Genomic DNA, 24,519 nt, shown 5'->3' with positions numbered 1-24,519 from the left:
GGTGGAGGAAGGGGGGGAAAGGAGAGAGAAGGGAGGGAGGGTGCCCAAAGGAAAAGACACAGGATGTGGGAGGGGAGGATCAAAGTTGATAGGAGGGGTAGATGGAGGGGAGGAGGACATCATCAGGGAGGGGGAGCTGGCGGAAGCCACCTTGGAAGAGGGTAAGGAGGGTGGAGAAATGGAGACCAGGTGGGACGTGGGAATACAGGCGCGGCAGCGGGCGGGGGTGGGTGAGGATGGATGAGATCAGGAGGATCGAGTTTACAGGAGGTGTACAGGATCCGTATCCTTTCAAGGAAAAGGAGGAGGTGGGGGAACGGAATGAGGTCGTACAGGATCCGCGTGGGGGAGGGGAGACGGATGCGATAGGCGAGGCGGAGAGCATGGCATTCAAGGATCTGAAGGGATTTATAAAAGGCAGGGGGGAGCGGAGATCCAGGCCAGATGGGCGTAACAAAGGATAGGACAGATGAGGGATTTATAGGTGTGGAGTATGGTGGAGGGGTCGAGACCCCATGTACGGCCAGAAAGGAGCTTGAGGAGACAGAGTCGGGAGTGTGCCTTGGCTTGGATTCTCCGGAGATGGGGGTCCAGGAGAGGCGACGGTCGAGGGTGACGCCAAGGTACTTAAGGGTGGGGGTGTTGGCGATAACACGGCCATAGATGATTAGATAGAAATCGAAGAGGCGGAAGGAAGGGGTGGTTTTGCCTACAATGATCGCCTGGGTTTTGGAGGGATTGACCTTGAGCAACCACTGGTTGCACCAAGTGGTGAACCGGTCAAGATGGGATTGGAGAAGGTGTTGGGAGCGCTGCAGGGTGGGGGCAAGGGCAAGGAAGGCGGTGTCATCAGCAAACTGGAGAATGTGGACGGTAAGGCTGATGGGATGGTAGGAGGAGACTGCGGACAGGGGTTTACCAGGTTTAAGGAACATCAGGATATGGGAGGTTTTCCACAGGTTGGGCTAGTAGCCGGTGGACAGGACTACATTGTAGAGCCTGGCCAGGGTGGAGAGGAAAGAGACAGGAGCTTCATGAAGGTGACGATAGGTGACACGATCGTGACCAGGAGCGGTGTTGCGTTTTGTGCGGAGTGTAGCAATGAGATCCTGTGTAGTGATAGGGGCATTGAGTTCCGTGTGTGCAATGTTGTCCAAGTACTGGAAACCAGGTGCGAGGGGAGGGACAGAGGTGTCAGTTTGATCGCGGACATCCGGGAAGAGGGAGTAATCGAACTGGGGATCATCGGGGATGGAAAAGATATCAGAGAGGTAGGAGGCAAAGTGATTGGCCTTACTGAGAGTGTCAGGGAAGGGGTGATCAGCATGGAGAAGAGGATAGTAGGGGGAGGGTTTAGTTCCGGTAAGGTGACGGAAGGCTGACCAGAACTTGAACAGGTTTATAGGTAGGGTAGCTTTTAAACGGGTGCATGACTGTCGCCAGTCCCGGCATTTCTTAGCCGCAAGCAAATTTCAAATGTGTCGCTGGAGTTACCGGTGGCGTCGGAGTGTGTCCGGGTCACGCGTGTGGAGGAAGGCACGGTAGAGATGGCGGGATTCACAGAGGAGGAGGACAGCCTGTGGGGGTAAGGTAGGACGGTGGGGGTGGATGGCGACAGTAGGGACATGGGCCTCCATGGCCTCAGACAAGGTCTGCTGGAGAAAGGAGGCGGCATGGATTACATCGTCAGGGTGGTGGTAGGTGAAGGGGTGGCTATCGACCTGGGTGGAGAGGGTATCCTGGTAGGCATTCCAGTTGGCATGGGAATAGTCATGGACGTACTTTGGGGGAGGGTCATTACGAGGGTCGGGGCGGGGGCGACGACCGTCTGAAATGGTGAGGAGGACAGGGAGATGGTCGCTACCAATAGGCTCCAGGACATCCACCGTTATGTGGCCAAGGAAGTTAGGGGAGGAAAGGATAACATCAGGAGTGGAGTTGGATTTGGGATGGGTGTGCTGGGGAATGGGGATGTGGTTGCCTTGAAGGGAGGAGAGGAATCGATGCCATCGCCGTAACTGGGCGGCGGAACGACTATGGATGTTGAGGTCGGCGGCGATCATGTAGGAGGAGAAGGTATGGTCAATGTGGGAGAGGAAGTCGAAGGGAACAGGGACGTTAGGGTGGACATAGATGGTGGCGCAGGTGACGGTAAGGCCGGGGAAGAAGAGACTGAGGATCAGGTATTCGGTGGGGTCAGGAAGGAGAGGTTGGAGCCGAACTGGGATCTGGCGGTGGTGACCAATGGCAACTCCGCCATGCGCAATCAGGAGGGGATTATCGGAGCGGTGAAGGAGGTAGGGCGAAGTGTAGATGGTGTGGTGGGGTTGGAGGAAGGTTTCATTGAGGAGAAAGGCATCCACGCAGTGGGTGGCAAGGGTGTGCACGAAGAGGTTCTTGTTGGCAGGAAGGGAGCAGATGTTGTTGAAAAGAATATGGTGCTGTCACGCCATGACAGGGATTTAGACAAGGGTGTCAAGACGGGAGAAGGTGAAATGGGCCTGGTTGTTGGAGTAGGTGGCATACATTTTTAGGTGGAAAGCGGAACGGGCGACGAGGAATATCTGTTGGAGAGTGTGGGGGCGCTGGAATGGGTGAACATTTTGGAGGACAATGGTGAGGAATCTGATGATGTCCTCAGCGGTAGGGGGTGGGCAAAGGGAGTTGCCGGGAGAGGTGGGGAACAGCACGACCATACCAATGATATCATACAACATTTCAAGCCTATTTTGGGCGTTTGTATAATCATGTATCCTTTCAGACAGACGAACGTGCAGGGAGGCGGCAGACTGAGCGTACACCAGATTTGGAGGACCGGGTTCTATAGAATATTGAGACGAACCCTAGTACAAGGTTCAGGCAAGATGCCCACCAATTCGAGCCAAAGTACGATTAAGTGTCCTGAAATGACAACCGCTACTGTCTCGATCACCTGCAACGAGAGCAGAGGTCAGAGGAATTTTCATTCTTCAGCGCCATCTACCGTGGCAACGATGCATTTCTGGACACACGTTCATAGGACCTTTTTTCCTCGATTTCCAATCAGGAATCCGTCCCTGCAGTTGTTGGTTTTATTAACGTCCACCCTATATAATATTCTTCTCCAATGAGCGTTGCGATGACAGTGAAATTACCGCACGCTCTCGACCATGGTTGTAAAGCTTACTAAAACAACTGCTGTGGGTTTCTAGCTAGCGCCACGACGAATAATGAGTTACGTTTCTGAGGGACGGGGGGTGGAGGTTCAAATGGCTCTGAGCACTATGGGACTCAACTGCTGTGGTCATAAGTCCCCTAGAACTTAGAACTACTTAAACCTAACTAACCTAAGGACAGCACAAAACACCCAGCCATCACGAGGCAGAGAAAATCCCTGAGGGATGACTTACAGTACGAGTACGTATAGGCAGTTAACGTTTGGATTGGGACACTAAGAAATTTAAATTAAAAGTATCAAAATAAATACGATTGGTTTCGACATGGCACGAGGGACCTTTCCCCTGTGAGCAAGATTTACCTATTACAGAATTAGGAGGATCATTTTCTACATGGAAATCCTTACAATTGTGAACTCAGAAACGTAAGGAGTGTCAATTTAATGACGTTATCATCGGGTATTCAAAGAGCTTCATAATAAACGGTACATTCTACCGTCCATAACACATAATCTGAGAAGTAACTACGAAAGTACAGCAATGACCCACAGAAATTATTTGCATGCCGGCTTTGGTTCTTTTTGCGATATGCAATTCAGGTTGCTTTGTGTTGCAAACAATGGCACCCGCAGAAAGGTCGGTTCCGTGTGAGTGAATTTTGAGAGCAATGCCAAAAGACTTACGATTTCTATTTTAAGTACCGTCCTTGGCGCCTCACGGATGCGCTGCGGTGGAATATTTACCAATCTTTTTGTGCCTTCGATGAAACAAATTGCATCGCCGAGGCAAACGAGCTAGTTTTTCGTTTCTTTTAGATTTCATTGTGTTTAATCATAGCGCTGTTCATTATGACATTGAATACAGCTTATACGTAGATAGTTCTAGCCGTCTTTTAATCAACATTTCAGCACTGTTGGTTAGCGTTAAACTGATATGCATCAGAAACTAGTTGTATACTCACTTTGGCGAGCCGGCCGCCGTGGTCGAGCAGTTCTAGGCCCTTCATTCCGAAACCATGCGGCTGCTACGGTCGCAGGTTCGAATCCTGCCTCGGGCATGGATGTGTGCGATGTCCCTAGGTTAGCTGGGTTTAAGTAGTTCTAAGTCTAGGGGACTGATGACCTCAGATGTTGAGCCCCATAGTGCTTAGAGCCATTTGAGCCATCACTTTGGCTAAAATTAGGTATTATTGTGAAGACTTGAAATTTGTTTTTGGATTCAGACAATAAAGGATTTTTTTAAAGAAATCAAGATGTGCTGTGTGATTAAAAACACGTTGTTCTTTCGCACTGAGGACGCTATCAAAGTGCTACTGTGGTTCTCACAGATGAGCTGCGACGATGTGAGTAGTCACTCCATTGTTGTCATTGCTGGATGACGCTCAGGAGCCAATTTCTGTTCAACAGCGCCCCATACGGTTAAATAAATTGTCTGCCTTTATCCTGTTGGACAAACACGTTACGTGCAATCTGTAGGATGTGATTTACGCATCAATAATTTTGTCCAATCAGAACTCGTTTATGAACCATATAAGGTCACCACAGCAGCAGTTTGACCGTCAGTTGCTCCTGACAAAGACGATCGAGGTAATCGTCGAAAGCTTGAGGTTCTGCCCTGAATTTACGAGGCAAGAAATCAGAGAATGTTTTATGCTACACGTGTAAGCTGATTGTTAAATGTCTATCTGTATGAGGCTGTCTTTCCTACTGAGTGCAAACATAATCAGCAGTACGTAGCAACGAGAAGTTGGACGCTATTTGTCCCTTGCATACCTCTGGCGCCAGGGCTATTTATGAGACATGTTATATCTCCTCCTCCTCATTCTACTTACTTCATTCAGTTTGCTCTGAGCTATGCGCAGTTGGGCTACACAAAGAGGGCATCTAGGTGCTGTGCTTGACTTGCTCTGGATTTTTATTTCGCACTTATCGAGTAAAACCACTAGAAGTACATAATTCATTTCAAAATTGTTAGAAACCATTCGACAGGAAAGATCGCATGAATTATTTTTTTAGTTTAAGACAACCGTTTGAAAACAATATGCTATCATCTTCATCTCTTAAAGTCTTTTGTTGTCTAATATCTTCATTGGCGCTGACCATGTAAACATGTTCTACAAAAAAGATTTTAAGACCTGGAGATGACTCCATAGTCTGTTGAAACCGTGTGCCTTAAACGAAGAAAAAATATTTTATGCTGTCTTGACTGTTGAATGGTTTTTAACAATTAAACGGATCGCCCTTCTGTTCTCTCAAAATAAGAAAATTAAATCATTTCACAATATATAAGGAACTATCAGCCCCGTCTGCGGTAATGAAACCAATCTTTACCTAGGTTTCACCCCAAATAATGGAGCCTTCTTCAGAAGATATATCTGAATCTATAATTTGTCTAAGAGGGCGTGGTCTAGAAATAAAACTAAAACAGCCTGAATAGGCGTAGTCACATTTTAAAAATGCGGTACATAAGTACTAAGTCAACACCAAGACTTAACTTAAGCTCTAGCGTGCGCCTCGTCTCCATGGACGCCGTGCGGTGGGCCTCGGTAGCTCACGTGAAACTAAGTAAGACTAGATAACGCGCTGCAAATCAACATGGCTCATGTCTAACTGTGACCATAACTGTCAAAGATAAAAGACCGACGCAGTTGTCTTAAAACAAGTAACTTATAGAAAGGTTGAAAATCTTAAACATAAAGCCTCTGTATCAGATTATGACTAAAATGTAACTAACTATGCATGGATTTATATAAGTTCGAACACACCACCTAGACTTACACTATTAGAATATATCGGCCCTTTCACATCGAATGCCGCATAACGCACCCATCGTTGTTAATGAAAGACGACATAGGACATAAAACAGCGAAACTGTAGCATGTAAACGCCATAATGCAATAATCTCGGTTAACCTGTACACAGATGGTCGAGTAGGTGTTTATCAGTTGATGTAGCTATACTTCTTATTCCTGACACGCACTGAATGAAGAATATTATCAAGATTAATATTTTATCTTATTACTAAAAATAACGCGTAAGTGAACGAACAACGCCACTTCATCGCCATGTAAAAGCAAATGACCAGCATAGGTCAAATTATGTTATACGTGTAAAAATATGGTAACTGCACGTCCGTTCACGCAATTACCATATTAAGTTAAGTCTTGGTGTTGACTTAGTACTTATGTACCGCATTTTTAAAATGTGACTACGCCTATTCAAGCTGTTTTGGTTTTATTTCTACACCATGCCCTCTTAGACAAATTATAGATTCGGGTATATCTTCTTGAAGAAGGCTCAATTATTTGGGCTGAAACCTAGGTAAAGGTTGGTTTCATTACCGCAATCAAGGCTGATAGTTTCTTATATATTAGATTATCACGATTGCTGACTGTGCTGCAATGCTGAAAGTACAAAAATCATTTCAAAATGCCTTTCAACGCAGTAGCACTCCTCTACCTCGATAAATTTTGCGAGGATTGAAGAGCGGCCACGAAGAAGACGCCTTTAGTTGTAGGGAGAAGCCGCCACCAGCTACAGGCGACGTAACCGAGCCAGCAGTGCGTTCCGGCTGTGCCAGACACGCTCGATTCCTTCTCACTCAGTTTACTCATATTTTTGCAGTAGCTGCGTTATACAGTTCTGCATTAACTTGGCACTGTTTACATGCAACAAGGAATTGGGCTGAGTAAGTCGGTTACAATAATCTTTATTTTAATATTTAAACTTTATGATTGCAACTCGCAATTTACCTCTAGTCACTTATTAGAACAGGCTTTATTAATAGTGAAAATGAGTTTACCAATTGGTACGCGTATGGTTAAATTTGGAAACTTGCTATAAATTCACGCGAACTATTAAATGATTTAATTAAGATGTAAATTGCTTAGGGATTTCAACTCTCATTTTCAAATGACAAAAAGGTCACTTACAACCAATGGTTTATGTAACAGTTGATACTGAGAGCTGAAGTTTTGAAATTAGTCCTGTCATTGATAAATGGTTTGACTATGTCTGTTTAGAGTCAGTTCATATCAAGTTTGTACATTTATTATACTGGAAGCTTCATGTCAGGTCACTGTCTGAAGAATTGTGACTGTTTGTACATCATGCTGTGACAAGACGGGAAGCCCTTACACATTCTTCGTACAATCCCCAACTCTCCCTGTGTGATTTCTACATTCTTGGAGCCATAAAGAAAGACATTCGTGCCATCGATTTGCTTCGGACGAAACGGTGCACGTCTGGTAATCATAGTTCCGTAGGCAACAGCAAGCATTATTCCATGAAAGAACTGGTGGTCTTATCTCTGAACTATTAACAGTTGTGGCGATTTTTTTTAAATAATAAGGTGTTTGGTTAGTTTTTCCCATCTATGTCGATTTCATTTAACTGTACCTTATATAAGCGACGATCAAAACGTTTCCGTTCGAGGACGTTGCTACAGCGTATCTGCAACGTAGCGCGATACGATTCAGGTATGTAAGCAGCGACATGTAGGCAAGGGATTAGTGCCGCATTCGTGTCATTCTGACGTGCGTACAGTGAATGCGGAAATGTGATATACGGCGACGTAATTACCATGTGCGTCCAAACAGAACGGAGAATGAAGAATATGTATAGGGGAGCACGAATGTCGAAAATCGCCGTTGTGGACGGTTGTGGAATTGTGCGCCAAGGGGTGCTGCTGCTTCATGATAAAGTAAATGTCGTGGATGTTATGGCAACTCAAGAGGGAGACACTGCAACATCTGCTCGGTAGTATCGTTCTTTCCCCATACGATTTCACTCCTTCGGTCTCTTAAAAAAGCCTTGAAGGGTGGACGATTCCCATCGGACGATGATTGCAGATTGAGGGTACGGACTTCTTCAAGCAGCACGACACTGTGTTTTACCAAACGTGTATCTCCAAACTGGTACGTCGGTGAGACAATTGCCTCATTACTCAGGATGAATTTGCATGACTGGCGTGTCTATTCTGGAGTGTACAGCTTTCGAACGGGAACCTTTTGATCGCCCCTTACTTTTTCCTTGCCGTGACATTTGCCTGCAACGCCAGCAGACGGCATTAAGTGTTGCGGTGAACAGTGGTCGTAGTGTTCTGCTCATAAGTATAAGTTTCATGTGGGTTATGGTGGCTGTTAAACTGTTGTTGTTCTTGTTGTGGCCTTCAGTCCAAAGACTGGTTTGATGCAGCTCTGCATGCTACTCTTTCCTGAGCAAGTCACTTCATCTCCGACTACCTACTGCAACCCTCATCCTTTTGAATCTGCTAAGCGCATTGGTCTCTTTGTCTCCCTCTACAATTATCACCCGCCACACTTCCCTTTAATACTAACTTGGTGATCCCTTGATGTTTCAGAATGTGTCATATCAACCAATCCCTTCATTTAGTCAGGTTGTGCCACGAATATTTTGTCTCCCCAATTCTACTCTGCACCTCTTCATTACTTACGTGATCTACCCCTCTAATCTCCAGCATTCTCCCCTAGCACCACGTTTCAAAAGCTTCTATTCTCTTCTTGTATAAACTGTTTATCATCCATGTTTTACTTCTGTACATGGCTACACTCCAGACAAATATCTTCAGAAAAGACTTACTATCGCTCAACTCTATATTCGATGTTAACAAGTTTCTCTTCTTCAGAAACGCCTTTCTTGCCATCGCCAGCCTACAATTTGTATCCTATCTACTTCGATCATCATCGTTATGTTGCTGCCAATATAGCAATACCTATCTATTACTTTAAGTGTCTCATTTACTGGTCAATTCACTCAGCATTACCTGATTTACTCATAATTCGACTACATTCCATTATCCTTGTCTTGCGTATCGTTGATGTTCATCTTATACCCTCCTTTCAAGACAATGTCCTTTCCGTTCAACCGCCCTTCCAAGTCTTTTGCTGTCTCTGACATAATTACAATGTCATCGGCAAAACTCAAGGTTTTTATTTCTTCTCCCTGAACCTTAATTAGTTGCAAAATTTTGCTTTGGTTTCCTTTACTGCTTGCTCAATATACAGATTGAATAACATCGGGGACAGCTACAACCCTGTCTCATTCCCTTCTCAACCACTACTTCCCTTTCATGACCTTCGACTCTTATACTGTCGTCTGGTTTGTATACAAGTTGTAAATAGTCTTTCGCTCCCTCTGTTTTACCCCCGCTACTTCAGAATTTCAAAGAGCTTATTCCAGTCATCATTGCTTTCCCTAAGTCTACAAAAGCTATAAACGTAGGTTTGTCTTTCCTTAACCTATCTTCTAAGATAAGTCGTAGAGTAAGTATTAGGAGTACCTCGCACGTACCTACATTTCTCTGAAATTCAATCTGATCTTCCCCGAGGTCCGCTTCTGCCAATTTTTCCGTTTTTCCGTAAAGAATTCCTGTTAGTATTTTGCAACAATGACTTATTAAAGCGATAGTTTGGTAATCTTCACACCTTTCAGCAACTGAATTTAAACATCAGTCCGTCAACTGCAGTGAGCAACAACAGTTAAATTACCTCACTGAATTTTCAGCCAGTCCAGGCAGAAGTACTTTGGCAAACCTTTAGTGCACAGCGTATAGGCAGTGAGTTGTCCTTTAGCTTGAGAGGCACGAGCATGGTGGGCTGGAGCGCAGGCTGTGTCGGTGTTCGCAGGCGCATGCCACGCGGACGACCTGGGCTACCTGTTCTCGATGCAGCTGCCTCTGCTGCCGGCGCCGGCGCCATCGTCGCTGGAGGAACTCACCATAGAGCGCATGACCACCATGTGGACCGACTTCGCCAAGACTGGGTGAGTTATAGCCATCGGGTTTCAGCTGCTTTTGATGCTCTGCATGGTAGTAGTATTGCGTTTTCGATTATTTCATTAACTCACAAAAACTTTCTCGCGTGTAGGCTATTAGCTGGCTGGAAAGATTGACTGTGCTGTGTGAGAATTGACATGGTGGCGTCCAGCACTATCGATGCTGGATTTCTGGGGTCACATCTTTTTTAAGAGATTGAGAACTGGCCGCGCGGGATTATCCGAGCTGTCTAGGGCGCTGCAGTCATGGACTGTGCGTCTGATCCCGGCGGAGGTTCGAGTCATCCCTCGGGCATGGTAGTGTGTGTTTGTCCTTAGGATAATTTAGTTTAAGTAGTGTGTAAGCTTAGGGACTGATGACCTTAGCAGTTAAGTCTCATAAGATTTCAGACACATTTGAACATTTTTGAACATTGAGAACTATATTTTGTGCTTGTAACTCTTGACCTTAGTCTTTCCTTCCCTAGCCACAGATAAGTAATTCCCCACCTCCACGGCCGGTCGGTGAGGCTGAGCGGTTCTAGGCGCTTCAGTCTAGAACCGCGCGACCGTTAGGGTCGCAGGTTCGAATCCTGCCTTGGGCATGGATGTATGTGATGTCCTTAGGTTAGTTAGGTTTAAGTAGTTCTAAGTTCTAGGGGACTGATGACCTCAGATGTTAAGTCCCATAGTGCTCTGAGCCATTTGAACCACCTCCACGGAAATTCTCGGTTCACCATGTGGTAGTGCCAGCCTTCTCGTCGTACTGCAGGTGTTACTGCTGAAACTTGCTGCATGAATATACTGGGACAGGTGAAACAATCACAAACAAGAAAAATTTACGAGAATTTTAATGTAATTTACATATATTCTTCAACTCAAATGAAATTTGAGGAAGTGTTTTCATTACGGGAGCTTCTAATTCGTAAAGATGTATTGTCACTGTCAGTAGACCAGTACAAATACGAAAATTAATTGAAAACTTATTAAAGAGGTAAACTAGTCAGCTTACTCCAATTGTAGCTTTTCGAAACGGAACCGTAAGCTGGCAGCAGATAAAGTAGCTACAGGAATCAAGGAAAATAATTCGAATTTCAAATACACTCGAGGAGAAACCACTCACATAAAGAAATGCATTTTTTATCTCGGCATGAGAGCCCTTAGAGATTCGTCACGGGAGCAGCATAGGCCACAGTGCTTACCAGCGACAGCACGTAGACGTCCAGCTTAACATAGAGTCGACTCCAGGCGCTAGGCTTGTAAAACTACCGTAAGCTATCGTAGACTGACCGAAGTAAGCGTAGACTACAGTAGTTTCCCTTGTAGACTTGGTCAGTTAAGATCATAGCCACATTACCTGTACTTGAGGTGTGTTGCAGACCTGTCGTGGATTGCCTCGTTTCAACCGCTTTGTTTGCGTTTGCAATCAGTGTCTTACTAGATTCCACTAGAAACCAAAAGCGGGAAATCGTCTAGAAACTGAGTGAGGATCTATCAACGAGGCTCCAACACTTCGTCGAGTTTATATAACACATGTTTCTGTTACCCAAGAGAACTTCCCCAATAATCATTAATAACGGGGAACTCTCGCCTTTGATTACCTTGAAGAACGTTCTATTGAGTACAAAGTAACAACAACTGCTGCACAGTTGTCTTTATGTTCATGCATGTAAGCTGTACTTGCATCAAAAGTAATTCCTTTGTCAAAAGCGCAGAAGTTACTCGATCAACTTTATGACTTATAAATTGCAGTTTATATTTTGTAATGATATAAAATGCGAGAAACGAATAAGATGTGACTGAGTAACGAATGAAGCGGAGCGCGGTATCTCCGACCGTTTTATAACCTGGGTAACGTGCGCCCGTGACTAAAATCGTAGTCAACATTGCCATATCTGCAGGAAAGCTGCATTGATCCACCTCTGTTGCAACCTTATGGTGGAGACGAGAAACTACTTAGCTGAAGGGTTGCCCCCTCCACGTGACGCTAGCACGAAGAGAAGTAGGCGACCGTTTCTCTACGCAACCGCGTGGACCACGAACAAAATTTGAAAGGAAGCATCTTTTCCTAGTGGCCAACGCGATATTGGTATTTTTAATAAAAGTGATTCACGGGAATCACATAATCATTCTGACACCACTGTCTGATAGTCCTATCCTTCTCCGACATATTCAGAATTTCGCACATAATTAGTTTATTGGGAGAATTTGCACATCTTGCTTAATATACGAGTACATGTCATAGATCCATGCTTGTCGTCATTCGATTCGTAATTCCATCATATGTCAGAATCTGGGATCAGACTTTAGTTGTACTGATTCATAACATTCTGTTTCTTTGTACGGACTGGATGTAGTGGTTTACTTGGCCTTGGAAACGTGACTACGAACCGCTCTGGAAAAGTCTGTGACGTAGATACTCCGCGCAAACAAATGATCGTGAAAATAGCAACTCCCAGGAAGAAGGATTCAAATGAATCCAAACTCTGTGAATGTAAGCAACAGTGTATCATATATTATAGATTACTGTTGCAGAGAGTTGGCGCACATGCTGGCGCAGCAGTGTTCTCTTTTGTGTGACTTGGAGGTCAATATTACATCCCGCTCAGTCAATGCCGAGCTTTCAAACAAAACAGAAGCGTGAAAGCAACTGTAGATGTCCCTCTCGACGCCAAACGCCGTAGTCTCAACATGTGAGTTAGTTCCTGGAAATCAGTTTTTCACAGCGTGACATTTCAGCCTATGTTGAGCATTCTGCCTGCCACGCCGGTGATGCTTGCGTGGAACCGATGGATATTTACAGGTCGCTTTCAATCATGAGCGGAGATTGACCACACCTCTCAATGGCCTTCATTTTGCTCACATCGGATATTCAGTTTCCTCAATCGCTCGATGCTGGAACTACACAACGAGAGATATGTCAGTTCAACACTGTCTCCTTATGTCTGGACTGGTGGTACAAACTTTGTTGCGACCATTGTTTCTGGAACCCCCCCTCATCATCTGCGGGTTAAGTGACACACCGGAATGCTGCCTAGATTTTTATGTGATACATCAAAGACGTTTCACAGTCTGAGAAAAGTTTTTCAAGCAACTTCAAATGCCATAATTCAGTAGGACTATGCCCACCTTGGTGAGGAAAGCCGAAATCATCTTCGAAGAGCGTCAGATATCATTGCTTCTTTGCCTCCATGTTCGCCTGATGTGGGTGAACTGTGTTTGCTCGCGATCTTATTAGTCATAATGAACCATCGCCCACTGTTGATTCTTTGAGGACTGGTGTACAAACAGCCTGAGTTGAAATTCTTTGGGAAAATATGCTGGCTATCTTTGATTCGATGTTACAAAATTTAGAGTTTGTAATTGCAGAATGTTTGAATTCTTGAACTCATAGAGCATATATAGTTCTGGAATCATAATAATTTATGTATCATCATGTAGCTAATTTGTGTTACAATATTCATTCCAGGCACGTGTGTCATCTTTGGTCTCGCAATTTCGACGCGAATGTTAGTTTATAATAATCATGTAGGTCATTACAACCTTCCATCCAATCTCCCGCCCACGCGAAAGAGCTGTACTTTATCGTGGCAAGGGTTTTACAACTGAAATTATATTCCAAAAGGATCCAAGTACAGATGACACAGTTCTTGTAGGTTAGTAGGAGGTAGTTTTGGAATTGTGAAATGGCTTTGTAGCCATCCCAGACATGTGGAGAATTTCTGGTGCTCTTAGGGTGTTCAGAAACAGTCTGAAAAGCTTGTAAGGGTGTTGCAGGAGAAGTTGCGCTGAAAAAATAATTGCTAAGAGAAAACTTCGATACGTTTCACCGTTTACGAGTTATTCAGCATTGAAGTTAGCAAATCGTGTCGGCACACTCACAAATTCAAGCAGCCTGCTAGAGACATTGACCGACTTATCTCGCAATGGGGAAAAATGTATTAACAGTTATGGCGATCACTTTTGAATGAAGAAGGAGTTTACCTACCTTTCTTCCATCTGTCTCGTTTTCATTTGACTGCCCTTTATAGTTTCTAGAACCCAGCCGCCAGGTAATCTCAATCTGTCCCATACGAAAGATGCTAAAATTATAGCTTTCCCTTCCTCGGTGCACTCTATCGGCTGAATTATTATTTTGCATTCATGAATCAGTTACATACTTTTCGCGTCACGCCATGAACCTTTCACTTGGCTTGGGAGTTCTCTTTCTGTTTCTTTTTTCTTCCTTTGTGCTTAGCAACAGTCTCTCAAAATACAGAAAAAAGAGAGGAGAGGCAGACGCGTCATCGGACAATAACGATCACGTGTATCTTCTGCGTATCTGATTGTATCGGTTACGACAATAATCCGTCCAATTTCTAAATTTCTATATAAAATGTTATCCTGTGAGGAACAGTACCAATTTTGCTGAAAAGTAGGATGGATTACCCTTGCAACCGGTTCAACTAGATCTGACGATGGATCAAATGAAGCGAAACCTTTTTTTTTTTTTTTTCAAACTAAACCAATATAGATGGGTAATAAAAGAATCTGCTTTACAACAACTGATGGTTGTTCTCCCAGAACAAGTAATTTATTTCAACTTCAAAACACATTTTACTTATATCTCGTGTGCATAAAAATTCTCTCCAATCCTTTGAACGCTTTGTTTTATATACAAATTGAAAAATACATTGCCTTCTCTCAGTAATTTTAACAGTGCTGAGTTGTAAAAGCGTTGTTAGATGTCACCGTTACCCAACCGTCATCAAATTTTATAATAAGGGGAAAGGAAGAATTTTTGCGTGTGCTGTTTCATTTCGAACATTGCTGTTGAATTGTATCTCGACACTCATCTCACCTCGCGATTTTCAGGTTTCGAAACTACTGAGATGTTAAAATCTACTACCGACTCGTAGAAAGTTAAATGCTTGGTAGGATGTAGAGTGTTATTTTATAAGGATCTCTTTGCGATTAGAACATTATTTTCTAGGTTCTTCTGTTATTTGTAATGAATATCATACGACAGGCAACTTGACTTCCAGATCACGTCATTCACTGATAATGCATTTAGTAGTAACAAAGGTTGGTACGTGTGTAATTACGAAATTAAGTATCAATTATATGTTCTTCATACTGTAGTTATTATCTTCCTCTGGGCGAAAGTAAAACAAATAATAGGAAGAACATGTTTTTCAGTTTGCTGAATCATCATGTAACCACTCTGCTTAGGAAATAGCTTTCGTCTACGGTAACGCACATTTTACGTATGTTAAATATTTCAGGAAAAGGAAAGAAGAAAAATTAGTGTTTATCTCCCGCTGACAACGACATTACTTGAGACGGAGCGCACACTCGGACTGCACAAGGACGAAACAGGAAGTCCCCTGTCGCCTTTATAAAACAACCTGGCTGAAGTTCGGTTTTTAAGAAGCTTATCAATCGTTGCATGCAAACTGAGACAATTAAGACGAGATGTTGGCCCGTGTAGAGCGAATTTGTAAGCTTCACCCGTAATATATTGTCCTTCATCGATTACATAGCGTGTTCCACAGATGAACAAGATATTTAAAAAAATTAAAGACCAATACATTTCAAACGCCTGTGGCGTAGTAGTGCTTCCCCAGCATGCCTGTTACACTAGGCCATTCAACATCTTGTCAGGCTTACTGGCCAAGTCTTTCACAGTACATCTGTATTGTCTTGGTGAGTGACAGCGATCGCAGTAACTAACACATAATTTTTGCCAGAGCAATTGCAATGTCGCTCAGCCAAGGCACTGGAATCAGGACAAAGGCGGGCCGACGTTGCGAAACGGCACGATTTCCGTCCGTCCTTCAATGTCCTGTCAGCGTGGACGAAGCTCCAGTCCACTGTAAATATTCGTAAAAAACTAAACTCCTCCCGAACAGGCCATGAAGGCCCAACGGTGCCGACCAGCCGCCGTGTCATCATAAGCCCATAAGCATCTCTGGATGCGGATATGGAGGGGCATGTGGTCAGCACATCGCTCTTCCGGCCGTATGTCAGTTTCCGAGACCGGAGCCGCTACTTCTCAGTCAAGTAGCTCCGCAGTTTGCCTCATAAGGGCTGAGTGCACCCCGCTCGTAACCTCACTGGTTACTCGAATACAAAGGCGCAACATAGCAGTCCACTCACTGTATACATTATTATTGACGAAAGCTCGTCGATGTACGAATTTTCCTGGCAGATTAAAACTGTGTGCCGGAGCGCGACTCGAACCTAGAACCTTTGCCTTTCGCAGGCTAGTGCTCTACCGACTAAGCTATCGTGTAAGTCTCAGAGCCCGTCCTCACAGCTTTACTTCCGCCCGGAACTAAGGGTCGTGAATCGTACATGGATAGCACCAGCCCGCGAAAGGAAAAGGTCTCGCGTTCGAGCCTCGGTCCGGCACACAGTTTTAATCTGTCAGGAAGTTTAAATCAGTGCACACTCCGCTACAGACTGAAAATTCATTCTAGATGTCTGAGTACTTTCCACAAATGGTTTCATGCGGACGACTTACAACCAGCTGTGGTCGTGATACGTAACACTTAAATAGCATCAGAAAAAAGCGTTCCAAATGAGATAAGCTCTATAATAACTTGGTCCTCAAGCATCGCCAATTAGTTTCGGCTATTTACTATGCTACATCTTTGTATGAAGTGGTGGATGTCTACTAAATAGCAGTCTCGTATGCTTGATTTCAGTTTATGGTTCCACCATCTTTAGTTCTGGTTGTCGAATATAGATAGCGATACATAGCGCTGATTCTCATATTTACAATAAACTTCACAGGTTGTATTGGAAGGAAGATTAAGGGTAACATTTCGCCGACGAAGAGGCCTTTAGGCACAAAACATGAGCGTAGACTGGGGAAGGAAATAGAGTGTGGCTTTTCAAAGGAACTATCCTTGTATTTGCCTCGATCGATTTCTCATTAGTCGTTTCACTCATTGCTGAGTGTCGTGACCTCATTACCTCATTCATTCTTACGTAGTTGATACTCCTGACAGATGTCACCGTCCCAAGCGATCTTCGGCCTTTCTTAATTTGATTTGAAGAGCCCGGTTGGTAATCTTCTTCGCTTGATCCAATCATCTGTGTCCTGCTTTGCCACGTAGTCTTCTGCCTCAATTTTTCCCTATCCGATGGTCTTCTCTAAATTATCCCCTTTCCTTCTCAAGATGTGCCTAAGGAACGGAACGTATCTTTGGCTGACACGAGAAGATAACCTTTTTGTCATTTTAAGTTCTTCTATTATGGAAACATTTGTTCTTTTTTGTGTCCACGGAACACGTAGCATCCTCCGCCAACATCACATCTCGAAGTCATCAATGCGGCTCTTATCACTACCTTTCACGGTTCAGGTCTCGCATCCGTATAAGGATACAGGAAACACCAATGCTTCTATTAAGCGCATCTTCGTTGTCTTGGATATTGCCCGGTTCTGCCATATCTCAGTGAATTTGACCATTGCGGCTCGGCCAAGAATGATTCGTCGTCTTATCTCTTTATCACACTTTCCTGTACAATTGATCAGAGAGCCTATATATACATAATAATTCACTATCTCCAGGTTCTTTAAGCATCCTGTAAGTTGGTTTTTATCGATGCCTTGGCGATTTATAACCATTAGTTCAGTTTTTTCCATGTTTATCTCTAGGCCAAGATTTAGACTAATAACTTCCACTCTTGAGAACAGATTACCAACTTCTTCCTCACTTCCTGCTGTGAGTGTAGAACCATCTGCGAAGCATAAATTGTTGATTTTCCTGCCGCCAATTGGAATCCCACCGTCCCAGCCACCCAGCGCTTTCCTGATTACACACTCTGAATAGATATGTAGAGCTGAGGTGACAGTATGCACCATTATCTGACGCCATTTGTCACATCGAAAAATTTCTAGCATTCACCATCTACTTTTATGGTTGCGGTATGGCTATTATAAAGACCTTTTATCGAGGATACCAGATGTTTTGGAACCTCAGACTCGTTGAGCACATGCCACAACTTGTGCCACATAACACAATCAAAGGCCTTTTTATAATCTAGGTAGCAGATGCAGGCAGGGACACAGAACGCATAACATTTTTCAATTATCTGCCTTAAATTCAAGACTGCCTCTCGAGTACCTTTATCTGACACGAAACCCGCTTGTTCTGCGGAAATCTGAGACTGCAGAAATTTTTTAGGCTTTGATTTATTATATGCAGGAGGACTTTACCAGCATATGATATTAATGCTATGGTCCTATAGTGGGACCAGTCCTTAACTGATCCTTTTTTGTGCTGCGGAATTAGGACAGGTGTAGTCAAGTCTTTAGGCCATTCACCCATTTTCCACACCTTATTGCATTTTAAATGTAGGGCATGCATGCCTTCCTCTCCCATCGTAGTGAGCATTTCTCTGGAGATGCCATCTATACCTGGGGATTTGTTGTTTTTCAGATGCTTGATGGCATTTTCGATTTCACTGTACAGAATATCAAGTTCTTTATTTGATTCCATACAAATATTCTCTTCTTCGATGTTGTTTCCTTTGCAATACAGTGTTTCACAGTGTTGTTTCCACCTAGCTATTGCTAATTGCTTGTCACTAATAACAGTGCCATCTATATCTTCTACCAACCACGAGTGCCGTTTGAACTCTCGGGTGATGCTGTTTATCTTCTTGAATGGGTCATGCGTTTCATTTAGTTTCTGATGCTGTTCTATGTCGTCACAAATACTGGTTAGATATTGTGTCTTGTCAATACGACAGCTGCGCTTTATTTTGCGGCAAAGTTGTTTGTAAGCTTTTTCATCTTGAGCGGTTTGTATGCCACGTTTCTTTAGTGTGCTGCGTTCTTCGATGAGTATTAGAGTATTTAAGAGTTTAAGAAAACCTAAATCAGGATGGCAAGATGGGGATTTTAAGCGCTATAATTCACCTGTACAACTGGAGACTAGAAAGAAAGTTTCTCGCCAAATGGGACATGGAGTTTTCAGATTCTGGCATGGATACGGGCAACCCAAGAATTACTCTGGAATGCTTTTAATGGGAACTTTTTTTACATGTGTATATTCGTTAGCTTGGGAAACGCAGTGTGACTTTGTAGCAGTAAACATCCATAAGAAATAAATCAGTTGTACAACGAAGAGCTCAACTTGCCCAATAAAAACAAAAAAAACTCTCGAGAAATATTTCAGAAGACTGTGGAGAAACAAAGTCGGGGAAGACAGTCGAAGAGATTCATTGCTGTTCAATGCCTGGTTCAGTCCAGCCAGGCTGATGTCCCAGGAGGAATGGTCAAAATGTTCAAATGGCTCTGAGCACTATGGGACTTAACATCTGAGGTCATCACGCCCCTAGACTTAGAACTACTTAAACCTAACTAACCTAAGGACATCACACATATCCATGTCCGAGGCAGGAATCGAACCTGCGACCGTAGCAGTAACGTGGTTTCGGACTGAAGTGCCTAGAACCTCTCGGCCACAACGGCCGGCGAGGAATGGTCAAAATTCAGAGATATGGCAGTAACGACCATTCGAAGCAAAATGTCTAGCAAGCATGGGCTCTAAAATGCATACCGTAAGACCTACAAGCACTTATTCGTCTTCAATACCGTGAAACAAGGCTCTTCTACAGCACTACCGAGAGAGGTGGCGCGGTGGTTAGCGCACTAGACTCTCTTTCAGGAGGACGACGGTTCAAACTCATGTCCAGCCATCCAGATTTAGATTTTCCATGATTTCCCTACATTGCAACAAGCAAATGCCGGGATGCTTCCTTTGAAAGGGCACAGCCAATTTTATCCCCCTTCCTTGACACAATCTGAGGTTGTGCTCGAACTCTAATCACCTCGAAGTCGACGAGACGCTAAACCCAATCATCTTTCCTTCTTCTACAACAAGCTTTTTGCTTTCCATGTTTAGAGAGGTTGTTCTAGTAAACATGGGCTCTAAACTACATTTGTTAAGAGCAATGAGCACATGTTCATCTTCGCTACTGTGAGACATATCTCTTCTACGGAACAGCTCTGAAAGTATGTATTTTAGAGCCTATGATTACAAGTCTTTTTTTTCCTTTTTCGTCCATATTATCACTTCTCAAAGTATGGAAAGCTTAGAGCTCCCAAAACATGGAAAATATGAGGTTTCCGTTGAGCTGTTTAGCATAGCCCTGAGATGCTACTGATTATATGCCTGATGACGTACAGAGGTGGAATTCTCCCCATAAGAACATACAATTTTTTTTCCATGAAAAATAAGGTCACGGACCAGATAACTACTTGTTAAATGAAAATTACTAGAGGTGGCTCAGTTAAGCATGAGAGTATGGGCACCGCCATCTCACACACATATCGATAACGGATTCATCAGACTATGAAAGGAAACAAATGTCACTATAAAAAGCCGATTTATTGCCAAAAGAAATAAAAAATGTTTTACCCACTGAATCAAAAATACAAAAATTAATAAGTGGACAAGGGATTATAAATAGCCTTCGCACTGGCGGGTGGACTCATCAAACAACGATATAAATCTGTGTCGTAAATATGCCTAACGATTATCTAAAAGGTTACTGAATTCAAGACAAGCCCCACATAAGTGTGGAAGAACGCCAGTACTCATGCCCAACCGCATGGTAGATGAACTAGCTGACAGTCTAAATTAGATCAGCAAAACGATACGCTGATTCGCCTTTTTACTTCATAATCGCCTCGTCTCGATGGATGTAAAGACGGCCCATGTTTATCACTCTAAAAATATGTGAGGGCGGATGACGGTTGCAGTTGTGGCTGATAATTCCAAGTACAGCACAGCCTCTGTGTTCTGCTTTAAGCTGGAGACATCTAGCCCTGCTGCTCTCTGCAATAAGCTGTAACAAGTATCTTCTATGGTGCCCTGGGGAGAAGTGTTCTCTTACTCTCCGCTATGCAATTAAGCTCGTTCTGCCAGCGTTGGAATCTCGCCAGCCAACTTCAGCAGACCTTGCGAGTTCCGAGCAGCGATAATGAAATAAACAAGTTTAACACTTTCTTACTCTTACGGATTTTGTTGCGCTTAATCAGCCTGGTATATTCCCACCTTAGAGTGGGGAAGAAGACAGTGAATCTCCCCCACTATGAAACAGATTTCAAGTTACGGCCACTGTGAAGACGCCCACATACACATGCGTGGAAATTCTTCCCTGCTACCAAAGTAGTTAATTTGAGACAACTTGAGAACCTGCTACTAAAATTTAAACAAACGTTCCGGTTTGCTCATCTGGGCTTGACAGCTCTTCCCTTGCTTTGTAGGCTCGTGTTCCCTCTAGTCTTTCAGATTTTTATCTCTGCTAAAAAGCACCCCTTTCATCTCTCACACAATGAAAATTTATGGCATGCTGGCCATCCTCATTCCATGCCCCTGCTGTGCTGGGTCAGCAAACCGCTATCACTTGCACTTTATCTGCCCAGGACTGGTTTTCAGCAGAAAACATCCTTACAATTTGTGTCATTCCTTAAAGTAAATCTTGTCTTTAAACAACCAGCTAAAAACCTCAAGGCTGTCATAATCACAAGACTCCTTAAAGTATCAAGAGGAAAAGAGCTGCAAAATTAATTAGAGATGTATTCATTGGCAGTTGTTATTATTAATGGCAGTTTTCTTGCAGCGTTAGAGATTTGACTTAATTTACTAGTGGGCTATGCACGTTGGAATAATAAACAGACTGCGTGACAATTTTTGGAAAAAGCTGTACATAAGGAAAGCAAAGAGACTGCAGTAGAAGAGATTTATTTCACAGCATCAAAGATGTAAAAGTGATTTTAGAGCCTGTGTTTGAGGGACTTGGTTTTGCTTAGAATGATTGTTCCTGTCGTATCCCTGAATACATCCATTCATCCTGTGACACTCTGTATGCACAACAGTGGACGCCTATGCATCTCCTATGTGCAGTGTGCAGTGTGCGGGCCGTGAGTTGCTCATCCCCAGCACACTGGCCCTGTACCGGCTGCTGATGAAAAGCACTAAACTACCCCAGTAACAGTCAGCCACTCCAATGTTCAATTTGTCTGAAAGTCATACCAAGGAAAGCAATCCAGAAATTGTCATTAATAGAATGGACATGTCTTCGTCTGTGATGGAAAGATGGGATTCTTTTGTTTAAATTCTTCAGAGAAACGTATTAAGTAATTTTATGAGTGGTGTCCACTATCAATCTAGCTGTAGGCCAAACTGTTGACTTTAAAGGCGTACACATCTTTAAAGCCCATAAAAACGAAATATACTATTCGAACCAGAGCATACTGTATTGGACGATCACCTTGATTTTGTGCATCTTTTGGCTGTTGAGTGATTTTCCTCTTAATATCCACTTATTTGATGGTCGTTTTAGATTCTTAATTTTCCCAGGATGCCAGACAAGAGGATTTTATCTCTCATTCACAGCTGGAAGAATCCTCTGCAGCAGTTTTTCATGCTGCCTTTCTTAAGTTAGGATGCATAATCACAATTTTTAATCTTTGGATACAGTTTTCCTGTCTCAAAATTCCTCTATTTGCTCCTTGAAAATTTCCATTGCCCCTTCCTACGTTGAGGTGGTCTTAAAACCCTAATCTTCTTTTTCTTCAGTTGAAACTTCTGTGTTGTACTACCAGAATTCTGTAGCTTTTAAGTAAGATTATTTGGAGCTTGAAGTCATCTTCGTCCGAATACATGGATATTGATACCTCTGTCTTGGATGTTCTTGTGGGTTTTTCCCGAAGTTACTAGGTTCGCGAATTACTGTGAAAGACTTTAACTATCTTTTTTGCGGTCATCGAATCACGATCTCTTCGTTGAGAGTGCCTGACTAAATCTTGTACGATATCACATTCCTTTTATTAATCCTGTTGTACTTCCGGTTACGTTTCTCAGAAGGCTTTGTTTCACTTTCTTTCCAGTCAAGGAACTTACCATGTCGATGTTTGCCTGTTCGATTCTTAATTTGGGCTCGTAGAGTTTCATAAATTTGTGACTAAGTAGTTAGTATATTCGAATAGTATTGTTTCCCTCTCCAAACATATCGTTTAGAAACAGTTCGTAAGTGCCTTCGACTGATCTTTCCGTTTCCTCAAACTGCGCTATGGAGTGTATCTGCTTTAGTAACTGGATGAATTTTGTGTAGCGTACTTAGCGAAGTTGTTGTGTAGCGATGAATTTATTGTACCATTTAGCTTAGGAAGCCAATGTTCATGAATTGCGTTTATTAATTCTAAACAAAACTCTTATGGGTGCTTAAAATCAATAAAAATATACTGAATAGTTGTGCCAGCTGCAAAAACGCAGTTCAGTTACACTACAATCGTTTTTATTTCCACAAACTGCATCTGTTTTGGAGAATAGCTAAAATGATGGCAGTTATCACTGATAATTACTTACTGCGAATTGTTTGCATGATAACCAAAGACAAAAGAAAACAATAATATGCTTATTCTATGCTTATTCTATTAATTATAATTTCAGAGTTCCTTTCCAGGATTTTAGAAACTACACTGAGATAAATGGAACGTTGGCAGGTACACATATACTTAGGTACGTTGGTGTATTTCGTTATTAGGTACTGGTGCTGTTGTTCAGTTTAACACAGCAGGCATGAGGTGGCAGCATGTCGGATTGTTTGGTGTTGTTTTGAGTGGTTTCAGCGTGGCAGGAATGCACTTTCAGCAGCGACTATACACGATCGTCATCAGCTATTTTTCCATCGAGCATATAGACAAGGCTACACTATAAAGGTAATACTTACCACATTTAAGCTCGTGGGTGAATCACGCCACGTTCGTTTTGAAAGTGATATCCCCATTTGTCGAACCCGCCTGAAGCGAACACGCTGTGACGTACGTCGCGTCAGAAAAAAATGTGAATCATTACTTTTAATGCAAGCCCTGATAGTCCAAAAATTTCAGTCTGTCGCTTCCAGAGGCGTCGCCTGAGACGAGTTCTTCTCCACAGAGACCCGACCCCCCGAGCCGACGAGGGGGATGGCGGCGTAGCCACCTCGTGGCTGCCCTACGACGCCACTTCGCAGAACTTCCTTCGCATCAGCCGGCAGCTCAGCCTGGAGCAACACCTGTGGGCCGATCGCCGCCACTTCTGGAGCAACCTCACCTGCTGAAAGCATCACTCAGCCAGGTCACTCTTGTGGACGCTACAGATGGACTGTAAAAATAATCTTTTGTGTCTCTGTGTTCGGAACGTCGCATGAAGACATGTTTCTGAAATAAAATCGTTTGTATATAACGTAAACATGCCATTTCTGAAAACATGTATTTCCACATGTCCAGTCAGTCTGACTATTGCGTTTTTCTGAGAGTATACCGACACTCTGATAGCAATTCAGATTCCCGTTTGGTCATCCAAATACACGTTTTCTGCAGGTTTCCTGAGTCTACAGGGCAGGTTTATGCTGTAGTTACATAACTGGACTCTTGTTTAGCAAGAGAGGGACTCAGATGCCTGTATGACCTTCCTGCTTTGTGTTTCCAACGATTGACGAGGGTCCGAGCACACAGAGTATGTTCCCAAATATGGGAGTGGCTCGAAGCCTTTTTCAGTGAAGGAATCCAGTATGCTGTCCTTGAAGGTGATGGTTCATCAGGAACA

The 24,519-nt window shown here is 43.4% G+C and overlaps 1 protein-coding gene across 1 annotated transcript in view; it reads left to right on the top strand.

Annotated features, from left to right (window-relative positions):
- The window catches only part of LOC126157945 (juvenile hormone esterase-like), a 193,831-nt gene extending 169,672 nt beyond the window's left edge, over positions 1-24,159 (top strand). The window contains exons 9-10 of the mRNA XM_049916409.1: positions 9,802-9,937; positions 23,869-24,159. Of these exons, the coding sequence (XP_049772366.1) occupies positions 9,802-9,937; positions 23,869-24,031 (299 nt within the window). The 3' untranslated portion in view covers positions 24,032-24,159. The remainder of the gene's footprint in view (positions 1-9,801; positions 9,938-23,868) is intronic.
- Positions 24,160-24,519: the final 360 nt, after the last annotated feature.

This window comes from Schistocerca cancellata, chromosome 2, assembly GCF_023864275.1.
Source record: "Schistocerca cancellata isolate TAMUIC-IGC-003103 chromosome 2, iqSchCanc2.1, whole genome shotgun sequence".
NCBI lineage: Eukaryota > Metazoa > Arthropoda > Insecta > Orthoptera > Acrididae > Schistocerca > Schistocerca cancellata.
This window is presented reverse-complemented; position numbering and strand designations above follow the sequence as displayed.